Here is a 21,958-nt window from a genome sequence, read left to right as displayed (position 1 = left end):
GTGTGTGTGTGCATGCACACTTGTGTACAAAGGTCAGAAGAGAGCACCAGGCACCCTCCTTTATCACCCTCTGCCTATTCCTTTGAGTCAGGGTCTCATCTTAGCACCTGTGTGGAAGTTAAAGAGACGCTCTCGGGAGTCCGCTTTCCTCTGCCATCTTGCTGGATCTGGAGCTAGAATTCAGGCCACAGACCTGTGAGCCAGTGGCTACCCTCTGAGCCATCCTATTGACCCCGAACTTAAAATTCTCAATACAAAAAGCACAAAATCCACTCCCAACGCAAGCACCAAAGTGCCCAAGTATGAACATGAAAATTACTGGAAAAGTTAGAAAAATGTAAACCTCTGCAAGAAAAGAAATGGATCATAGGGTCGGGGCAATAGACAACAAATCATCAGAATTAGCACACCAAGGCTTCGGAGCAGCGGCACAAAAGTGCATTTTCAACCTTAAAAGAAGAAAATAGTTAAAATGAACAAACAGATGGGGACCGGAAAAATGGGACAGACGTGAGAGTCGTTGGACCCGGACACTACAGTTTAGTAAATAAGAAATGCAGCCGTATCCAGTGGATAAAAGACAAGCAAAGTGGAGAGGATAAATCCAGACCTGAACACAGAGCAGGGCGGCGCTAGGCAGATGAACATACTAGAGTCCTAGCAAACAGGGAGAGGAGAAGAGGGACACAAAACACCCAGGTGGCAGAACTTCAGACTTTGGTGACAGATACATGCAAATCTGTGAGTCCCAGCAAGAATGAACCCAAGTAATCTTTCCTCTATGCAACCGAACGATGACTGTTAAAAGCCAACAAGAAAGAGGAACCACTAAAAGCCGCCAGAGGGGGAGAAAAGACGCTGCTATAGGCAGGGTGACAGAACAAAAAATAATCTCGGTTCTCATCAGACCTCGAAGGCCAGGAGACAGCGGAATGACACTTTCAAAGCACCGAGGGGGAAAAACCCACAACCGAGTCTGTCAACACACGTTTCTATACGTAACGAGCATTCTTCAGAAATGAAGGCAAGAAAATGATATTTTCAGACATATGAAAGGAGAGAGAAGTTGTCGCTCGCTGGCAGATCTTAAGGAGAAGAGATGTTAAAGGACGTTCTTCGGGCCGAGGGGAAATGGGAGGTAGAAACCCATATCTCACCAAGAAATGACGCCTGGAGACGTGTGCGTAACAGCATAGTCGCCTCTCCACCTCATTGCTCCACGTTTTTAAGTAGACAAAAGTGTTAAACGCAGGGTCTTTATTTTATTCAAAACGCAACCATGTTTGTAATCTCGTCCTAGATATACTTGCACGCGTGTGCTATTTTGGGAGTGTCTGTGCACATTTGTGGACTTGGAGGAAGGTAATTTTCTGTAGGCTGTGGCACACGGGGTAGCACCTCCACATGCCCCCAGCACCATCCCATGGGCCTGCAGCAGCTCTCTTCCCTTCCCAGCCCTTGATCCTACTAAGGCAGGCCAGCAGCCGAGGCCGCCTGGGACCACCTCGGCAAAGACCTGGAGAGCTGATTTCAATATTTCTCTCTCTGCCTGGTAAAATATTTATCGAAGCTGTGCAGAGTAAGATGCCTTCCTCTGGTGCAGAAAGTGTTGTCTGTTGTCACACTGACCTGGAATGAGGGATGAGGGGCGGTCCCGGAAAGGACAACGAAGAAGAGTGCTCCAGGAGACGTGAACACGGACAATAAGAAAACGGTGCCGTGGCCGTGTTTATTATCTAATGTCTTCATGGCAACGCCCTTTACCTCCTATCCCTACACGGGGGAGCTAAAGGGAAGGGTTAAGGACCAGGAACAGGAAAGATCACCGTTCCTGCTTCTTCCCCATCAGCCAGGAACACACAAAGCCTGGGTGGGCAGAAGACAGAAAGTAGCACTTTGGGGAAGATACTTACTGTCCACAAGGCCGTATTTCTGGGCCAGAAGGGCAGCCTGCAGTTTCTTCCCGCAGCCCATGGGCCCACACAGCAGCACCTTGGGGGTGAACGGGGCATTGCATCGGTGGCCAGATTGGACGTAAGTCAGAGCTAGAACGAGAGGAGTGGAGACTATCAAGCCGGGTCCTATGGGAAAGGAAGCCAGCCTACACCTCTGCTTGGGCTCTGCCTACTTGCAGCACACTTGGACCCCTCTGTGCGCCTGACATTCAGACAATAGAGGAATCGTCAGGGGGAGGGTCTGCACAGCTGGGCCCAGGCACCGAGGTGCACAAGGGGTCATGCAATTTCTAAGCATTGCCTGGGCATCTCTCCACAGCGTGTGGGTGGCAGGCAGCTGTTTGCCCCCAATTTGAATTGGGGCTGAGTGTGTTGGAGGTGGGAGGCTGACCCCGGGCATGAAAGCATTTCTTATTTACTGTTCAGTGAGGTGGTTTCCAGCCTTCATCCAGCCCAAGCATCTAACCTGAAACCACAGTACCAGGCTGGTCTCCTAGGGGAGGTGTGGGCTGTATGTCACACGTAGGCTTTGATATGCGCATTGGGCTGAGAGGGAGCCTGGTGTGCAGGGACTTCTAAAGGACTCGGGAATCGGTGGAGAATAATTTGTGCAGCCACACTCCAGGGACACTAACTTTGTTGCAAGTCTCCAAAAAGGCAGTAATGAAATGGGTCACAGGAGCGGGCAGACTCAGCCAGGCTCTCCTGACCGGGCTGCACCTCTGGCATTTGATGAAGAGAGAGGTGGGAAGACAGGGCGCACATCAACACTGAGGAGTCTTCTCTGTGGGAAGGCACAGGATTCTGGAAAGTTCGGGGGGGGGGGCATACTGCACACCAAGCATGTCCCCTCCTGCACCCACCTGACTGAGGGGAGCTGTGAGGAGAGGCAGCGAGGCTGCTGGGTACACACACAGGCTGCCCACCAAAGAATCTGCAGACTTGGGCCAATCTCTGACAGCCTTCAAAACCTGGTCTCCTCCCTCAGGCCTCGCCTCCTGCAGAGGCCCCCAGGCTGTCTGTACAGAGCCAGCTGTGAGTGCCAACCTTCCTTTGTCAGGGAGATCCAGCCCTGAGGACAGGTTGGGCCAACACGTGTCCTTCAGGAAGGCATGGGTAGGTGTGTCTATTATGGGATTTTTCCAAACTTGGTGCGAGGGGCATTTGAAGCCATCGCTGACCTCTATCCATATCCAATAAATGTGTTTGGACATGATTCAGTGTCTTCCCCAGAAGGGCGAACTGTATGGTGAGGCAAAAAGCCCAACTGCACAGCAGTTCACATGCAGACTTTGGAATCATTGGGGGTGGGGGGTTATATGTATGGTATACACAAGAGTCTACATGTGTCTCTGTGTATCTGTGTGTGTTTTAAATATGGGTGCTGGGAACCCACGCTCAGGCCCCATGTTTACATACACACTCTACGGCTGAGCTGTCGGCCCTGGCGTGGACCCTGGCATCATGACAGGACCATCTCACTGGTCACTAAGGTTTAAAGCTCCCTCTTCTCAGAACTAGCAGCACAGCCGTGAGTTAAAATTGAGCACCCCAACGCTGCGGTCACCTCTGCCGTGGGCACACCATACCACAACCACATGTGTGACCTGCTGATTAAATACTTCATGCCATTCTGTGTGGGAGCTGCCATTTGTGTCCTCTCAGACAGACAGTCATGGCAACTCTCGAAGCTGTGGCTGGGGTACCATGCCTCCACGAGGGCAGCTCAGAGCAGGGTACACGTGGCTCTCCACTCTCACGCCTTCCAGAAGCCAGCCCCTCTGAAAAGCACAGCCACTCGGCCAGCTTACAAATGATGCTTAATTTACAGTAAATAACTGAGTTAATTAGAAGTAACGATCCCCCAGACAGTCTCCACATCCAGCTATTCTTTTTGGAAATAGACGGGACGGATGCTAGATGCACTGAGAAGAGATTAAACCAGCAACACAGAGGGAATCTTACAGCCTGGTTTCCAATTTATCTCTCCGCATTAGTCATTAATAATAATTAATATTTAGATGCTCGCGTTTTTATTTACAATTCCGGGCATGAATTCTTTATGAATGATCATATGAACTTTTCAATTTAATTAAGTAATTTAGAAGTAATTAATGTGTAAATTTGGAACCGTGGTATTAGATAAACGTGGTAGATGTTTAGCTTAAGAGTACGAGTTTGCTGCTAAAGATCTTTCCAAGATGCAGAGCTCTGGAAAGTTTCTAGGCAGCCTCAACCTGACATGGCAGGCAGCGTACTTTCTAGAAGCCTGCCCACTGATGATGCAGCTGGCGGAGAGCCTGGTCTTCCTCCGGAGAGGCCCCAGCCCCGATGGCTGCCGAGGGTTTGGCACAGAAGTCCGACTGTCTGAAATGCACACCCAATCAAAACGACACAGTTCATTTTGGGGTGTGTGTGTGTGTATGTGTGTGTGTGTGTGTGTGTGTGTGTGTGTGTTTGCTTGTACAGGTGCACATGAACACATGAGCATGTTTGTGTGGAAGTCAAGAGCCATTCACTTCGTTTTTTTGAAATAAAGTCTCACTGGCCTAGAACCCAGAAGGTGAGGCTGAGACCTGTCCGTCTGTCCCTCTGTCTGTCTATACCTCCCAGCCTTGGGGTTACAAGCATGCACTGTCACACCTGGCTTTTGTCACATGGGAGCTAGAGATTAACCTTAGGCTCGCCTGCTCGAAAAGCAAACACTACTTGTGACAGGGTCTCACATAGCCCTAATTGGTCTCACATTTGACACGCAGCTGAAAATGACTTTGCATTTCTGACTTTCCTGTCTCTGCCTCCCAAGTGCAGAGGCTGCCTTGGGCACTCCAGGCAAGCACTCTACCAATGACGCCACACCTGGAGCTCTGTGGAGTTTTCAAACGATAACGTTTGTAGCAAGTTCACCGGTTGGTGAGTCCCAGGCTGGCCTTGGCTTGGTGACCTTCCTGCCCCAGAATCTTCAAAGTGCTGGCTTCCCAGGGATGCAATGGCACACTCAGCCTTAAATGATCTTTTTTTTTTTTTAAACACACAGTTTCATGCAGCCCAGGGTGGCCTCAAAAATCTCTACATAACAGAAATGACCTTGAACATCTGCTTTTTGTCTATAACTGCCAAGACCTGGGATTACAGGCGTATGCCAGTATGCCAGGTTTTATGTGGCAGCCAACACTTCAGGCACCCAACCAACCGAGAGCTACACCATCACCTCAGTTCTTTTCCTTGAAGAGATTTGAAAGAGACTGTTAGAAAAGGGCCATCAAGCGTCTCAAATGTCTGCCGCCATTTTATTTTGTCAAAACGTTTTAAATGCTTTTCCTCCCTGGTATCAGACAAAAGGAGATAAGTGGATTTTGAGACATCAAAACTTAAATATTTAAAATATATTTATAAATAGGCCACTTTTGCAAGGCTGCCCTTGAGTAGCTGTTACGTATGGGGACAGCTATGAGGTGTGGCGGTAGGTGGCAGGCAGCTTATTCTCGCTCCTGGAGTCTCCTTACCTGTTTTGGGTTGGTGAGTACGTCTTTGCCTTAATTATTTCTCTTTCTTCTTCAAGACCAGGCCTCAAATCTTTACTACCATAATGTCATTATATATTTTTTTCTTCCATTATTTACACCAGCACACAGTCAGCCCCTCTGTGGGCTGGGGATATAATCACACCCCGGTGTCAGATATCAGCCCCCTCCCCCCCCCGGGGGGGAAGGGTCTCCAAGTGTCCCTGCACAGACCCGCCTCCCAGGGTGTCCACTTATCCCAGCCTCTGCTCTTGCCAGCCTGAGCGGTACTGACTGGGACAGGGAGGGTAGTCGGTAGTCAGAGGCCCTATGCCCTTGTGTGGGTCTGAGGTGGGGAAGCCTGCTGTATTTACCCTGGTAGAAGACATCCACACATGGCTGGTCTGAGCTGATGGTTTTTAGGATTTTAGGGTAAGAAGGAAGAATCCTGATGATGTGCCTGTGGTATTCTAGCAGCTTCTTTGCCGTTTCTATCTCCGAGATGCCCTCTGGCTGTATCAGCCGGTTCTGTATTTCAGGCTCAGGGGGCCAGTCGAAGGTGGTGTGATAGATCTCTGCACAGGGAGAGGCATGGGGTTAGAGTACCACCCAGGGTTGCTTCGGGTTCTGCTGCCCTGCCTGCCTGTTGCTGCCCAGGGATGTGGCTGGCCATTTGCAGCCAACAAGTGTCTCACTAACAACAGCGATGCATAAATAACATCAGTTGTTATTCATAGAAACAACAGTGATGGGGCTGGGGATAGATGTAGCTTAGTTGGCAAAGTATTTGTCTCAAATCCACAAAGCCCTGGGTTCAATTCCCTGCACCGCATAAACCAGGCGTCGTGGTCTGTGACACAGGTTTGATGGAGTCATGGCGACTCTCGCAAACCTAAGGCTCATATACCACGCCCCCTCCAGAACATTCCAAAGCTGGGGACCCTCAAGTGGCTTCCTCTTCTCAGGCCTTCTATAACGGAGGCAGGAGGATCAGAAGTTCAAAGTCACTGTCACCTATACAGCAAGCACAGGCCAATCAAGACTCCATGACTCAGACTCCATAGACAGCAGCGCCACTCAGCCCGGAGCTAAGGGCAGCCATAGATCTCCGAGTGCTCACTTTGTGCTGGGCCCTGCAATGGGCCCTGCAGACTCAATTCATCCTCATAGCAAGTTGAGCCTTCACCCCAGGTCCAGAAAAAACCAAACGCAGGAAAGGAACCTTCCAATTGTCCCCCAGCCCTGTCGATGTGGCCACTTAAGATCTCATTCGCAGCACAGACCAGCTCTTTAGGAAACTCCTATGCCCTACTCCTCCACCCTCAGAGAAAGCAACGTGGGGCACACGGCTTCCCAGGAAGAGGGACACCAACCCCCCCCACCCCCTGTGCACAAACCGGAGCTCCGAGGCGAGTTCTGCAGAACCCAGCTTCCTGGACACAGTCAATGCCCAGAGTCTAGTTTCCCAAGGACAAGGCTACCATTACCCAAGATGACCTCTTCCCCTGCCTGCTGATATTTCTCTTCCCAGTGGCTTCTGGGTCTGAGACAGATGCTCTCAGCTGTAGCTCCCTAGGTGCCCAGAGCAGACAGTGGGACAGGGACATTCCCTGTCTTTGAATCCCTTGGGGGAGGTCATGAGGGGGTCATACCTCCAGTAACAGGGTCGATCCGCTTCCCCACATTTCTCTCGATCAGGACGGTGTCTGGAGCATTAAGTATGACTGAGCAGAGAAGAAAGAAACAAACTAGGTGTACTGAGCTCAGGAGCCACATGTCTGAGACCCCACCGCCTCACCCATCTCCCATCTCCCAGTGTAGAGATCTTTGTGATTCAGACCCTTCCTTCCCTTGGTTTCCTAAAGAGGCCCACGGCAGGGGAATTCCTTACATGAGGAGCTCTGCTTTTCTTACTGACAAGCCCTCAACACATTTAGCTTGTGACTGGGGCTAGACCACCTAATGTGTCTTTTCCTTGCTGGGTCCCAGGCCCTAGAAACTATCCTGTGGGAGATGGCCAGCGCTAAAGAGCAGTGCCTGCTCAGGGCTCTACTCACTGACGTGCTTGGGTGCCAGCCCCAGAGTCTGGATCATCAGAGCTTGCTCCCGCCTCTCAGGGATGCCATCCAGGATCCAGCCCTAGGAAAACAGTATGGAGAGGCTCCTCACTGTATGTTTTTACCTTTATTTATTTTGTGCATGTATATGTGAGTGGGTGGGTAGTGTGTGTGCAAGTGTAAGTGTGTGCTGTGTGAGTGTGTGCATGTGTGTGTGCTGTGTGTGTGCTGTGTGAGTGTGTGCATGTGTATGTGCTGTGTGTGTGCTGTGTGTGTGTGCTGTGTGTGTGCTGTGTGAGTGTGTGAGTGTGTGCATGAATGTGTGTGTTTGTGTGTATGCTGTGTGAGTGTATGTATGTGTGAATGTGTGCATGTGTATGTGCTGTGTGTGTGCTGTGTGAGTGTATGTATGTGTGAGTGTGTGCATGTGTATGTGCTGTGTGTGTGCTGTGTGAGTGTATGTATGTGTGAGTGTGTGCATGTGTGTGTGTGCTGTGTGTGTACTGTGTGAGTGTATGTGTGAGTGTGTGCATGAATGTGTGTGTTTGTGTGTGTGCTGTGTGAGTGTATGTGTGAGTGTGTGCATGTGTATGTGCTGTGTGTGTGCTGTGTGAGTGTATGTATGTGTGAGTGTGTGCATGTGTGTGTGTTTGTGTGTGTGCTGTGTGAGAACCATAGCACACATACAGAGGTCAGGAGACAATTTTCAAAAGTTCTTGCCTTCTACCCCACTTGAGTCCTGGGGATTGAACTCAGGCCATCGAGTTTGACAGCAAGCTCCTTTACCCACTGAGTAGCCCCTCCCTATTTTACATTATATTTTAGAAGGTCTAAAGAGTGCTGGAATCTTTGAAGCCAAAGAAGGATTCTTGACAGCAGCGACACCTTTACAGCTGCTCATGAGCAAACTCATAGCAGGCACCTGACATCCTGGCTCCCACAGCTGCCGCAGCTACCACCAGCATGTGTCCGAGCCAGCATGGGCCGCTACTGCCTCTGCTTTTGAAGGTTTATACCACATCTCCTAAGTGACTGCACCATGCTGCCAGCTTCGCCCACCGCGCCACGAATCTGTAAACATCCTTCACCATCTGTGATGGCTGTTCTTGGTTGCCAACTTGCCTACATCTAGAATTAACTACAATTTTTAAAAGATGGGGGCACACAAGTGAGGGATTTTGCTAAATTTGAAGTAGAAAGAGCCACTTCTAATCCAGGTTTCTCTGAGGAAGGAAGACACACCTCTAACCTGGATTTTGGCACACCTTTAGTCTGAGCCACGCCTCTGGCTGGAAGCCCATGTAAGTACATGGAAGAAGGAAGTTCTCTCTCTCTTTGCCTGTTTAACTCTCCATCCTGCTAGCAAGTCCTTTCCTTCTCTGGCATCAGAGCCTCCTTCAGGATTCTGACATCTGCTGAAGACCAGCTGAGACATCCAGGCTCATGAACGAAACTACAAGATTCTCTGATTGTTGTTCACAGTCACTGTTGGACTAGCTGAACCAGACTGTAATAATTCTAATAAGTCCCAAATATAGACATCCTACATATACACACACATACATATGCCTTATAGACATCCCATATATACACACATATATACATTATAGACATCCCATATATACACACATATACATATATGCCTTATAGACATCCCACATATACACACATATATACAATATAGACATCCCATATATACATACATATATACATTATAGGCATCCTATATACACACACATATATACATTATAGACATCTCACATATACACACACATATACATATACATTATAGACATCATATATAGACATATTTATATATACACATATACATTATAGACATCCTATATATACATACATATGTACATATACATTATAGACATCTCATATACACACACATATACATATATATTATGGACACCACACACACACATATATACATATACATTAAAGACAACCTATATAGACATCCTATATACACACATATATATACATTATAGACATCCTATATATGCACACACATATATACATTATAGACATCCCACATATACATACATATGTACATATACATTATAGACATCTCACACATACACACACATATACATATACATTATGGACACCATACACACACATATATATACATACACATTATAGACAACATATATAGACATCCTATATACACACATATGTGCATTATAGACATCCTATATATACACACATATATATACACATATACATTATAGACACCATATACATATGGTGAATATACACACATATATTCATTCTGTAAGTTTTGTTACTCTAGAGAACCCTGACTACAGCATCATAAATGTCACTGCAGAGAACCTCTTTGGGTGCGCAACCCTTTCACATGTTGGATTTTTCCTGGGATACAGGATCACTAGGACAAGGAGTCACTAGGACCAAAGCCAAGCATGGCAGTGCACGCTTACAATCCAGTCCCAACCCTGGACGGTGAAGACATTGCTAGGGCTGGCTGGACAAACAGCCCAGACAGCGAGAGACAAACCATCTCCCATGACAAGGTGGATGTTGTTCCTAAGGAAGAGCACCTGAGGTTCCCCTTGCCTTTACAGGAAATGTGTACACATGCATGTACACATGAACACACAATGTATTAGGGCTCTCTAGAGGAACAGAACTGTAAGAGTGCATAGTCATCATATACACAGACTACATGTACATATCCATATGGGATTTGTTAAAGTGGCACAGCCTCGTGGCTCAGCATGGCCGGCTATGAACAAAGAGTCCAGGAATCTACGAGTTGTTTTGTCCATGGGGTTGGATGTCCCAGATGGTCTTCAGCAGACACTGGAATACAAAGCTTAGGCTCCGATGCCAGGGGAGGAGTGGACTTGTCAGGGAGAGCAAGGGCAGCAGGCAGAGGGAGCGAGCTCTTCCACGCCCTTTATACAGACTGCCTGCTCAAGATTGAAGGTTGAATTTTTTACTTCAAAAATTTTAGACTAAAGATGCATCATCCCACCTCAAATAATCCAGATTAAAAGTGAGTTTTCCTGCGCGCGGTGGCCCATGCCTTTAATTTTAGCACTCCAGAGGCATAAGCAGGTGGATTTCTTTGAATTTGAGACCAGCTTGGCTTACAAGATGAGTTCTAAGACAGTGAAGGCTACAGAGAGAAACCCTATCTGGGGGGAAGGGGAGAGGGGAATAAAAGTGACCTAGGAGTGTGTGTGTGTGTGTGTGTATTTAAATTTTTTTTAAAGATTTTTTATTTTTGTAGTTGTGTGTCTTAGTGCGTGGATGCCCTCAGAGACCTGAAAGAGACCTCAGATTCCTTGGGGCTGGAGTTACAGAGTGGTGAACTACCTGATGTGGGTGCAGGGACTTGAACTCAGATCTTCAGAGGAGCTGCCAGCGCTCACCTGCTGGGCCACCTCTCCAGCTCCATCACACCAGTTTGTCTGGTGGCAGAGCACCTGCCTCCTTCCCTGCATAGTTACCAATGCTGGACACCACCCAGGGAGAAGACCTGTCCAACAAAATATACCCCAGACGGCTTTAGTTTCCGTATTAAGAAGCAAACCCACACTGTCAGACACTACCACAGCCACTTGAGGCAGAATATTGCCGAATTTGCCAAGGTTTACCTGTGACTGCCTAGTGTGTGCTGTTTTTCATGTTACACGATGATTTTGTTGTTGTTGTTGTTGTTTTTTTGTTAAGTTGGTGCCTGAATCCTTGTTTTGGACTATGGTATTTGTTGGTACATAAAAGGCCCTTCCTACCACAAAAGAAGGTAAATATTCTCTTGTATTCAAAACATGCTCTCTCATGGTTTCAAACTGAAAATTTAATAAAACGATGCTTTCTTTTGTGAACACATGAAGCTAAGATCCTCTTTGCCGCCCTGAGGCTCCCAGCCGCCCCAACCCTGACTCGGAACAGCTCTCCCCACCGGACGCCTTTCTTCTGAAGCTGTAATGGCTGGCAGGAACTTGGCTGTCACCTCTTCCTGCCTGTAGATTACTACGCTATTTTTGTTTAACCTTTAAAGTTATCACAATTTTATGATTTATTGTTTTATATTTAATAGAACATCTTCCCTCCTCTCCTTTTTCAAAAATTTACTCTTTCAAGTGAGCATCAAAACATTCTTTGTTGGGTTTCCTGCAAGCCAGAAGCTCTGAGGCTTTCGGGACAACACTGATTTCGCAGATTAATTCATGAGCAGCTGATGTTCTATGCAGACGCCAATGACTCGTCTTTCTATGTTCTCTTCTGCCCATCAGCAAGTCTTGTATTTAACAGTTGCTAGAATCCTTTCAAGTCCAGAGAGTCTAGAGTTAGACCACACACACACACACACACACACACACACACACACACATGCATGCACACACGCACTGCATCTTTAGATTTGAAACTCAGATAAAGCAGTAGAGAACTTTGTAAGAGTGAAAGCAAGCAAGCAATCAAATGGCCTTAAGTTCACCTCACAGTGAAGGGAGGAAAAAGAAGCCCTCTTGAGTCTCAGAAACCCTCCCTCCCAGGCATCCTGAGGTGTCTGAGGTCAGAAGAGGGACTGACAGGGCAAGCCTACACTCCACATCCTGGCTTACAAGATTTAGAGCAAATGGCATATTTCTTTAGAATCAAAACTCTGCTGCACAAACATGGAGGCCAAGCTTGAATTCCCCAGGATACACATAAAAAGTCAGGGTGTGCCTAAAACCACAACTCTGATAACTAGAGACAGGGGCTCACTGGCCAGACAGTCTAACTGAAATAAATGACAAGGTCCAGGCTCCGTGACAGACTCTCTCAAAAAATAAGGTGGAGCCCAGCAAAGTGGCACACGCCTGTAATCCCAGCTCTCAGCTCTCAGGAGACAGAGACGGGCAGATCTTTTAAGTCCGAGGATAGCCTGGTCTACATAGTGAGTTCCAGGTTCAGCCGGGGCTATAAATGTCAGCCCTTTCTCAAAAACAAACAAGCAAACAAGAAAATACCCAAGGTGGAGAGAAATGGCTGACATCAGATATTGACCTCTGGCCTCTACACACACACACGTACATGCACATTCATACATGTGTACACACAGGTGCACACACACACACACCATCATGCCCCCATATTCTTCACCTTTGAAATATTTAGGTGCCAAAGCCTCCGAGGGCGGTTTCATAAGAAGTTAAACAAATTTCCTGCCTAAAGCATGTTGGAAAAACCAGGCAAGTTTTCATTAATTCTTTATAGAGGGAAATACTGCCACAGAGCCTTGGTTTCGGGACTAAAGAAGCAAGCAAGAGAGAGAGAAAATTAACAGCCTTTGGGTCCCTCAAGTACTTGTTATAGGCAACTGATCTTGTTCTGGCAGAAGGGGCTCCTACAGTGGTGGGCAGCCACAGGGACTGAGGTGAAGCTGCTGCCGGCCCCTCCTTTTCAGAGTCCTCGGGTACTTCAGTTAAATTCACACACACACACACACACACACACACACACACACACACACACTTCCTATGATGGGCACTGGGGAGTAATCATGAGCCCAGTTACAGTTATCTCTAGTAAAAGAGCTGGTCGTTGAGTCCCTTCTCATCTTTTTCTTTCATTCTTTCTTTCTTTTTTCTTTCTTCATTTGGTTTCTGGTTTTCTGAGACAGGGTTTTTCTGTGTCGCCCTGGCTCCCCTGGAACTCTCTCTGTAGACCAGGCTGGTCTCATACTCAGAGATCCTCCTTCCTCTGCTTCCTGAGTGCTGGGACTAAAGGTGTGCACCACCGTATCCAGCCTTTGTTTTTTAAAGACAGGGTCTTGGTGTGTAAGTAGGCTGGCCTCATCCCTGCTGTATCAATCCTTCTGCCTTCCAAGTTTCAGGATTGCAGGGTCACTTCTGGAATGTGGAAGAGGCAAGCCTTTCCAAAAATATCTGATTTTACTATTACCTCACTGTGCATGAGTCCAGAAAGCTCTCACAGCTAAGTCACAGGAACAGCGCTCACCCACTCTGTACGAACAAAACCTGGGTTCCCAATGACCAGGAAAGCAAGGGGTACCTCCTTGACTCCTGAGCTTATGGTAGCAACCTGTGTGGGTTGGAGACCTTAGGAAGAGGAAGGGAGTCTTCAGGTCTGCTCTGATGGGGAGGGTAAACTGAAGAGGGGGCTCCTATGACACGGCAGTCACTTGTCACATAGGGCAGGTAGCCATGAACATCCACATCCCTGAGCTGACCATGTGGGCCTACGTCAGTTGCCCTCGGAGGGACAGTGGCTAGATAAAGCCTTCACTCGAGCACACACACACACACACACACACACACACACACACACCAGCTTGTTCCACAGTTTTAAAATGGGCTGCACTTTCCAGGGGAAATGGCAATCAGAGCTGAGAACATGTTCAATAAAGCAAGGAGTAGTTAATCAGGAAACACTAAGTGATGTCTGCCATGCCGGGGACATTGAGACGATCACCACCCGTGTTCTGCTGGGTTGACGGTCCAGTGACCAGGACCGGCCTGGTGCAGAGGTGTCAGGCAACCCCTAATTAGATTCATTATCCATCTTCTTGACACTTCAGTGAGTTGTCTGCTCCACACTGGAGCCCCAGCTTTGTTCCGGGTAGGTTAATTGATATTCCGATGCCTTAGCTCCCCATACCCCCGTGGCTCGGCTCCGTTTTATCACACATCAAAAAGGCCGTATGCTCAGGGCACTCGGCATAGAGCTGGGGGCCTGCACAGCTGCAAGGGGCACGGTATCACAGGAGGGACAGGCACTGAGCAGATGTCACAGCTGCCAGAAAGGGAAGCAGAAAAGCCAGGCGGCCCAGGGAAGTTGTCTTGATATAGCAAGGCTCGGCCTGCATTGTGCACACCACTGGTCCTTTCTGTTCTCCTGACTTATCAAAGCGCAATTAGCAAGGCCTGTGGGAAGCTTGCTTACCCTCTGGGCTGCCGGCTCTGTGATGTGCTTCCCTCCTTCCCTGGCTTCTCAAAAGGAAGCCACAGTGTGGGTGTTCCCTGATCATCTCCAGGCTCCAGTTGAGGATCACTAGAGAAAGCTCCATTGGAGGCATCTGGGAGCTGCTGGCTGGTTCCTCCAGGGCCCCCAGGAGGCCAGCAGAAGCCCGAGGCCTGGATTTCAATCACATTCCCTTGGTCCAGAGTCTGAGTTACAAAGGCAAGTGTGAGAAGCAACAGAAACTCACCACTGCCCTCCTTTTTTTTCTAAACAAAATGCTACACATAAGAGGAAAAGAGGGCTCGGGGGTAAAGATGGGCACACTTCTCTAGTTTTACCATGGCCATCATAATTTTGAGAAAAGTAAACTCTTCTTTGTGCATGGCTCAGAATGGCTGTGAACTTAATGCACACACCTGATCACTTAGCTCCAGGCTCACATCTACTCCAGGGTGGGTAGACAGCTCTTTTCTCCATCTGCCTGGAGGAAGGAATCCTCCTTGAGTCTGCAGAACTCAGCACAGAAATAGCTCATGGGGAGGAGAGGCTGGCCTTCTCTCTGACCCCTGACCCCTGACCCCCAGCAGGTCCGGATATACTTCAGTCTGCCAAGGGAACCATGGGTTGGTTTTCAGTGTTGTGAGCTCACGCCTGACTATACCCCACCCACCCCTTATGCCCACCTAGGTGTTCAGCTATCAGCATTGTGATTCCATACCCTCAGCTTGGGGAGGGGGGACTCCAAGTGTCCAGTGCATGTCAGTTCTGCCTGTCCAGCTGATAGTGAATGAGTGGCTATGCTATTCATGATGTGAAATGGGAGCCAATAGGATCATCAGCTGCCTCTAAGGACCTTTGGATGGCAAAACAGTCATTTCCTTTGGGGATGGGGGCAGCGCAGTGGACCCCTAGAACCCGGGGACTGGGAGCACAAGGCAGGACTGTTCCGCTTTCAGGGCCAACCTGGGAAAAACCAGTGAGAGAAGATCTAAAAGCAACCCCTCCCCCAACAAAATAACCCCCATAGTTTGCTTTGTTCACACAGCCCGACTCCCCTGGTAGAATCCTGTTTCCTAAACTAGTTCAGAGACAGCAAAGTTCCCCCAGGCACTAGAGCAGACCTGGCAGTGGGACGGCCACAGGTTTATTCAACAATATGATGGCTCATCCCTCCGCTGGCACTGGTCACACACCAGCCACCCTCCCCACTGCCTGCCCCCAGCATGTCTGCTTCCCTCTGTTGGTACAGCACTCCAAATACTGCCTGATTCCCACCCAGAAGACAACAACCCTTTCCCAACCCCGGTTTCCTTTGAGTATTTGCTCTGAACCACGCTAGCTCCCAACCCCCTGAACTCGAGGGCACGGCTACTTTCCCTGTCAGCCTGGACCTTTGTCTTTTCATGACTGTGACCGGACCCCCATCACTCCTCCAGGAAGCTCCAGGTCAGCCAGCAGCTGGAGAGGGAATTGAGGCCTCCTCTTCTAGCCACACTGTGCCTGTTACTCAGCTGACAGACATCTGCTCATATGTGCCTAGTGAGTACCAGATCACATTCGCCATGGCCTCAGCCTGAGGTTCCATGGGCACCTCCAAGGAGAGCTGGTAATGTGGTGGTGACATTCCTTGCTCTGCCCAGTGGCTATGTCTACCTGTTTTCTGATCAGAGTTCAAGCCTCTGCTTTGTTTCCAGCCCCTTCCATCCTAGTTGCATCTGCACAGAGGCCTCATGGAGCAGAGGCTAAGCCAGTGACAGCCATCAACCCTGGAGCCTCCACAGTGGCTTAGCAGCCCATGTCCTCGGACTGACAGCCTCTGATTGTCAGTCCAGTAACACAGAAGGGAAAAGCCGGCAGTCCCTGGTTCCGTGCAATGGTTTGGGCTCCTCAGCCTGGGTAACATCTCTGCCATCATGTACTTATGACTTAAGACCAGAACTGAGGGTGGAATCTCTAGAAACGCACCGAGTAAACCTAAAACTTGGGGTCAGGAACACAGTGTTCCAACTTCGTTGTGAAATCAGGATTGTCATGATTGCACACAAGGTCTAAAAGAAATTGACCTGCGAGTACCAAGAGGAGTTTTAGGTTCTACACGGAGTAAAGACAACATCCAAGACATTTCCGTGGCTCTGAGGGTGGGAGACACAACCCAGCTTCCAATCTGCCCAGAGCCAGAGCCGGTATCTCTTTTTCTCTTGAGACAGGATCTCACCTATCCCAGTTTGACCTTGAACTTCTGATCTTCCTGCCTCCACCTCCTGAGTGTTGGGATTACAGGTGTGTACCATCATACATGGTTTCACAAAGTATTGGGAGATCAAATGTAAGCATCTTGCGTGCTAGGCAAGCATTCTACCAACTGGGCTGGGTCCCCAACCTGATGTCTGCTCTGTCCCTGGCACACAGACTAGCCTCATGCACTCACATCCTGCCCTTCTTCCAGGAAGGGGGTGTCATGCTACCTCTGGGTGAGCTGGTAGGCCAGGCAAGCCAGTTCCCTTACTGCAGACCCTCTACCCTCTCTCGCCTCTTATGCCTCAGTTGTTCAGGACCACTGGCAGTGTGTACACCGACAAATACCAGCTCTCCACTGTTTGTGAGAACTTGCTCCCATGTGGCAGGTGTTTTCTTCACTGTGTGTGCCTTCGTCTGCCTACGACCCGACCCCTCATTCTGAAACCCGTGATCAGAACCCTGGGCACCTGGCTTCTTGAATTATGCCCTGTTGCTTTTCAACTCATCCCAATTTCCAGCCTGGAACAACTGTTCAGGACCAGGAGACTGGCTATGGCTGGTTCTCCCTTCAGGGCCCCTGTGTAAAAGACTGCACTCCTAGGCATGGAGTGTTACTGTACCTACATCACGGTCCTGACAAGGTCTTTAAGGTTCTTTAAGGTTTTCCACAAGCCCACACTGAAAATATGCAAGACTCTCCATCCCCTTCCTTCCTACTCCTCCCCCTCCTCACTCCTTTCCTCTTACCCACCTTCTCCCCCCCTTTCCACCCACCTTCCTAAGTGCTGAGATTAGAGTTTGTACCACCATGCCCACCTAGTATAAAACACAGAAGGAGCCTGAACAGTCTTCCGCCCCTAAGGCACTCAGATGGTTCTCACCTAGTTCCTCCAACAGTGTCATTTCTTAACTCAGTCCAAGTGGACACCAGCACAGCACATGGCCCTGAGCACTGAGCTGGACCTTCTCAACCAGAGAATGTCCCTGTAGGGACCATGCCCTGCACCGCCTAAGCTTGAGAGACTCTCTGGTCACTTCATTCCTGGATGCCCCAGCCCAGCTATCCTGAGAGGTGGCTCAGACCCAGCAGAGGTGGACACAAGCTTCAGGCCCAGCCGTTTCTTGATTGTAGCCCCAAAGAAAAGGATCCAGGAGGCTGAGAGGAGATCGACTCGCTGAGGCTCGGCGTACTGCATGGGTGCACGGAGAGAGGGGGCTGATGTCCAATGAATGCACTGTTCACTAAGCGCCCAGGCTCTGGGAAGTGAAGAAGCCTGCAGACCCTGTAAATATTGATGGAAGGAAGGAAGGGATGCCACTGGATCTGTCCCAGGTCCTGCCTTACCATGGAAATAAAACCCTCTCCAAATGGCTACTGGCCGGCACAGTGGGGATGGTGGTTAAAATCCAGCAGAGGTACGTAGTGAGGGTGGAAAGTTTAAGAGGAGGTGTCAGCACTGTGGACATGTTTATGCAGCTGTTGCCCTGGGTGCTTTAGATGGATGGTGGAGGGCTCCCTGGTGACACCCAAATGAAGGTTCCCTCCATTAGTGTTTCCAAGTCTCTTGTTCTCCCACACCCTGATCACATCCGAAGCTGGCAGTACATCCTGAGACCTGGGGTTCAAGCTCTTCAGTGCCTGTCTTTCGTGTCTATGTGGTACCCTCTATTGTGTGGTTTTTCAATGTTTTTCTTTATTCCTTCTATCAATAGAAATAAGATTCAGCCAACATGTCTGATGCTGTACTGGCTGGTTTTGTGTCAACTTGACCCAAGCTGGAGTTATTACAGAGAAAGGAGCCTCAGCTGAGGAAATGCCTCCATGAGATCCAGCTGTAAGACATTTTCTCAACTAGTGATCTAGAGGGGAGGGCCCAGCCCACTGTGGGTGGAGCCATCCCTGGGCTGGTAGACCTGGGTTCTATAAGGAAGCAGGCTGAACAAGCCAGGGGAAGCAAGCCAGTAAGTGACATCCCTCCATGGCCTCTGCATCAGCTCCTGCTTCCTGACCTGCTTGAGTTCCAGTCCTGACTTCCTTTGGTGATGAACAGCAATGTGGAAGTGTAAGCTGATTAACCCTTTCCTCCCCAACTTGCTTCTTGGTCGTGATGTTTGTGCAGGAATAGAAACCCTGACTAAGACAGATGTTAAGCCACAAAGCCACGTGGATGAATTCCAACTTATTTTCTTAGTATCCTTTCTGTTTATTTAAGAAAGGATCTCATAATGTAGCCCAGTCTGGCCTCTCCCAGCAATCCTCCTGCCTCAGCTTCTGCAAAGACTCGTGTGTTTGATGCTTGGCCATAGGGAGTGGCACTATTAGGAAGTGTGGTCTTGTTGGAGTGGGTGTGGCCTTGCTGGATGAAGTATGTCGCTGTGGAAACAGAGCTTTGCGGTCTCCCATGCTCTAGCTACATCTAGTGACATGTCACCTTCTGCTTCCTGTGGATCAAGATGTAAAACTCTTCCAGCACCATGTCTGCCTGCACACTGGCATGTTTCCCATGATGACGATAATGAATGAAACTTCTGTAACTGTAAGCCAGCCCAATTAAATGCTTTCTTAAGAAGAGTTGTCACAGTCATGGTGTCTCTTCTCAGCAACAAAACCCTAAGACACCGAATTTCCTGTTTCAATATATACTCTTATAGTTTCTCTTCTTGGAAATTATCTACCTAAAACCTTTAACAGGAGGGGAGACCAGGGCTGGTGAGGTGGTCTATCAGTGGAGCACCTGCCGCTCAAATGCCAGGAAGGCAGAGACAGGCAAACTGGGTAAAAGTGAAAGCCCCTATCTCAGAAGCTGGAAGGGGTGAGAGATGGCTCAGTTAAGCACCTGCTGCTCTTCCAGGGGACTCTAGATTGGTTTCCAGCCCCCATATCAGGTGGCTCACAACTGCCTACAACTCCAGCTCCAGGAGACCTAAAGTCCTCTCCTGGAGTCCACTGGCACCTACATGTGCATATACACACACCTAAAATAATAACGATGATGAATTATGTGGGAATTACTGAGGGAGACATTGAAGCATGACCTCTAGCCTCCACACGCATGTGCACACACATGCATGCATGCACAAACCCCATACTCGTACACACAGTACACATAAAAAACTAGAGGGGAGGAACTGAGGTGCTTGGAAACTTGACTGTGGTCTATGGGTCAGTGGGCCAGAACTGAGGGTGTTTTCCAGACGACCACAACAAAGCTCTTTAGGTCAGGTGCTGTCACTGTGGCTTTACACACTTGTGCCAGAATAGATCTGGGAGGACAGTAAAAGTCTGGGAAATATTGGGATGAGAAATGATTTTGTGCAAGGATGCCGGTCTTTCTTCTGATGAGGCATGGGAAACACTTGTGTCTGCTGACAGATACATTGTCTCTCAGAGTCTCTCTCTCTCTCTCTCTCTCTCTCTCTCTCTCTCTCTCTCTCTCTCTCTCACACACACACACACACACACACACACACACACACTGGAGACTTGAGAGAGGAAGAAAACCCCTCTTGTGTCATTGAGATTAGGATAGCACCGTTTGTTCCTGCTGTGTGACTGGGGGCTCCCGGTGCTGCTGACGGAGGCTGATTGGGGTTGGCTATGCCCAGAGGCCACCATGGGGCCTCCTCCAATGTGGTGGCTCTCTGTACGGTGACAATAAGGAAAGCCTCCCTCTCCAGTCTGCTGAGGTACATTGCCTGCTCCAGAGGAAGGGACTACACAGATGTGGGCACCAGGAAGTAGAAAACCAAGGCAGGCACCTCAGAGAGAGCACCTCCTGAGTGGGGTCAGTCCAGAGGAGAACCCAAAGGCCTGGGTATCCACTGGGAGTGGGATGCCAAATGTAGGAGGGTTGTGGGACACTAAGGACATTGCCTGGAAAAGTATAAGTACACAGGGGTGTGTGTGTGTGTGTGTGTGTGTGTGTGTGTGTGTATGTGTGTGTGTGTACATGTAGGGGCTGTACAGGTGTGTGTGTGTGTATGTGTGCCTGTGGGAGCTCCACAGGTGTGTGTATGTGCACATGTGGAGGCTGCACAGGTGTGTGTGTATGTGCACATGTGGAGGCTGCACAGGTGTGTGTGTGTGTGTGTGTGTGTGTGTACATGTAGGGGCTGTACAGGTGTGTGTGTATGTGCACATGTGGAGGCTGCACAGGTGTGTGTGCATGCAGATTATGTACAGGTGTGTGTGTGCATGTGGGGGCTGCACATGTATGTGTGTGCATGTGGGGGCTGATTCTGCTAGACTCGAAAGCTAATAATAGCCAGGGATCTGCTTGTCTCTGTCCCCCAGCTGGGTTACAGATCTGTGCCATACCCAGATTCATATTTGTTTTAAAGAAACAGCCATTTTCTCTGTGTATAACAGCATCTTCTGAAGGGTGAGCATCCAAGGCACGTTTCCCCATAGCTGTTTTAAGGGGAGGAACCATGTGGTAGTGGTGGCTTACAGTGGCCAGAAGGGCCTCCTGTATGTTTTGAGCTCTGAGCTATTTGAATGGATGTTCTGTGCCCAAAAATATATTCACTTTTTTTTCCTTCTGCCACATCAGTTTTTTTTTTTTTCCGATGCAATGCTGGGAATTGAACCCAGGGCCTCCTGCATTCTAGGGGCTGGGAAGCCACATGAAGGAAGCTCTGGGAAAAAACCTGGACAGTTGTAGAAATCTGGACCAGGAAAGAGAGTCAATCACCCATGCCAAGCCGAACACCCACACACTGGCCAGGGCAGCACAGAGTCTGCTTCTCACCCTTTCTTTCCGTGTGCCTCACAAGCTCATCCCTCCCTTAGTTCACTCTTTCCACAAGAGCTGGTGCTGGCACGCTGACCTCCGGGACATGACCGTCCCCAAGGAGCACCTTCTATGTCTCTGGCAGATTGAGCTGCCACCTTTTCATAGTTCTGAAACAAATTGCTAATTTCTCTTTCTCTAATGCATTTGATGGTCACTTCAAATAAAATTCTTCAAAGAGATTGCAAAAGAAGAAAAAAGCAGAGAAAAGAAAAGAAAACAGGGCATTAACTACAGACTCCTGATGGGTTACGTTTCCCTGAACGCTCTTCCCTGCGATCTTTCTGTGCTCTAAATTACCAATTCTAGTCCCTGTGTAGCTAAATAATAATAATTACCATATAAATGAATATGCATATATGTCATTTTTCTCCCGAAAAGCAAGAGAGCCTACTTGTTTTGGGTGAGGGTTTGTTTTGCTTTTGAACAACCAAAGCTCATAATTAGAAGCCTCGCCTCACCCT

General features: G+C 48.8%; 1 protein-coding gene across 1 annotated transcript in view; it reads right to left on the bottom strand.

Annotated features, from left to right (window-relative positions):
* Positions 1 to 21,958, bottom strand: part of AK8 (adenylate kinase 8) — a gene marked incomplete at both ends in the record, with an annotated part of 57,627 nt that overhangs the window by 18,399 nt on the left and 17,270 nt on the right. The window contains 4 exons of the mRNA XM_080928260.1: positions 1,914 to 2,045; positions 5,833 to 6,033; positions 7,111 to 7,182; positions 7,516 to 7,597. Coding sequence (XP_080784386.1) covers positions 1,914 to 2,045; positions 5,833 to 6,033; positions 7,111 to 7,182; positions 7,516 to 7,597 — 487 coding nt within the window. The remainder of the gene's footprint in view (positions 1 to 1,913; positions 2,046 to 5,832; positions 6,034 to 7,110; positions 7,183 to 7,515; positions 7,598 to 21,958) is intronic.

The sequence above is a fragment of the Micromys minutus genome, assembly GCF_963924665.1.
Source record: "Micromys minutus genome assembly, chromosome: 13".
In the NCBI taxonomy this organism is placed as follows: Eukaryota; Metazoa; Chordata; class Mammalia; order Rodentia; family Muridae; genus Micromys; species Micromys minutus.
The sequence above is the reverse complement of the archived record's forward strand: the minus strand, read 5'-3'. Positions and strand labels throughout refer to the sequence as shown.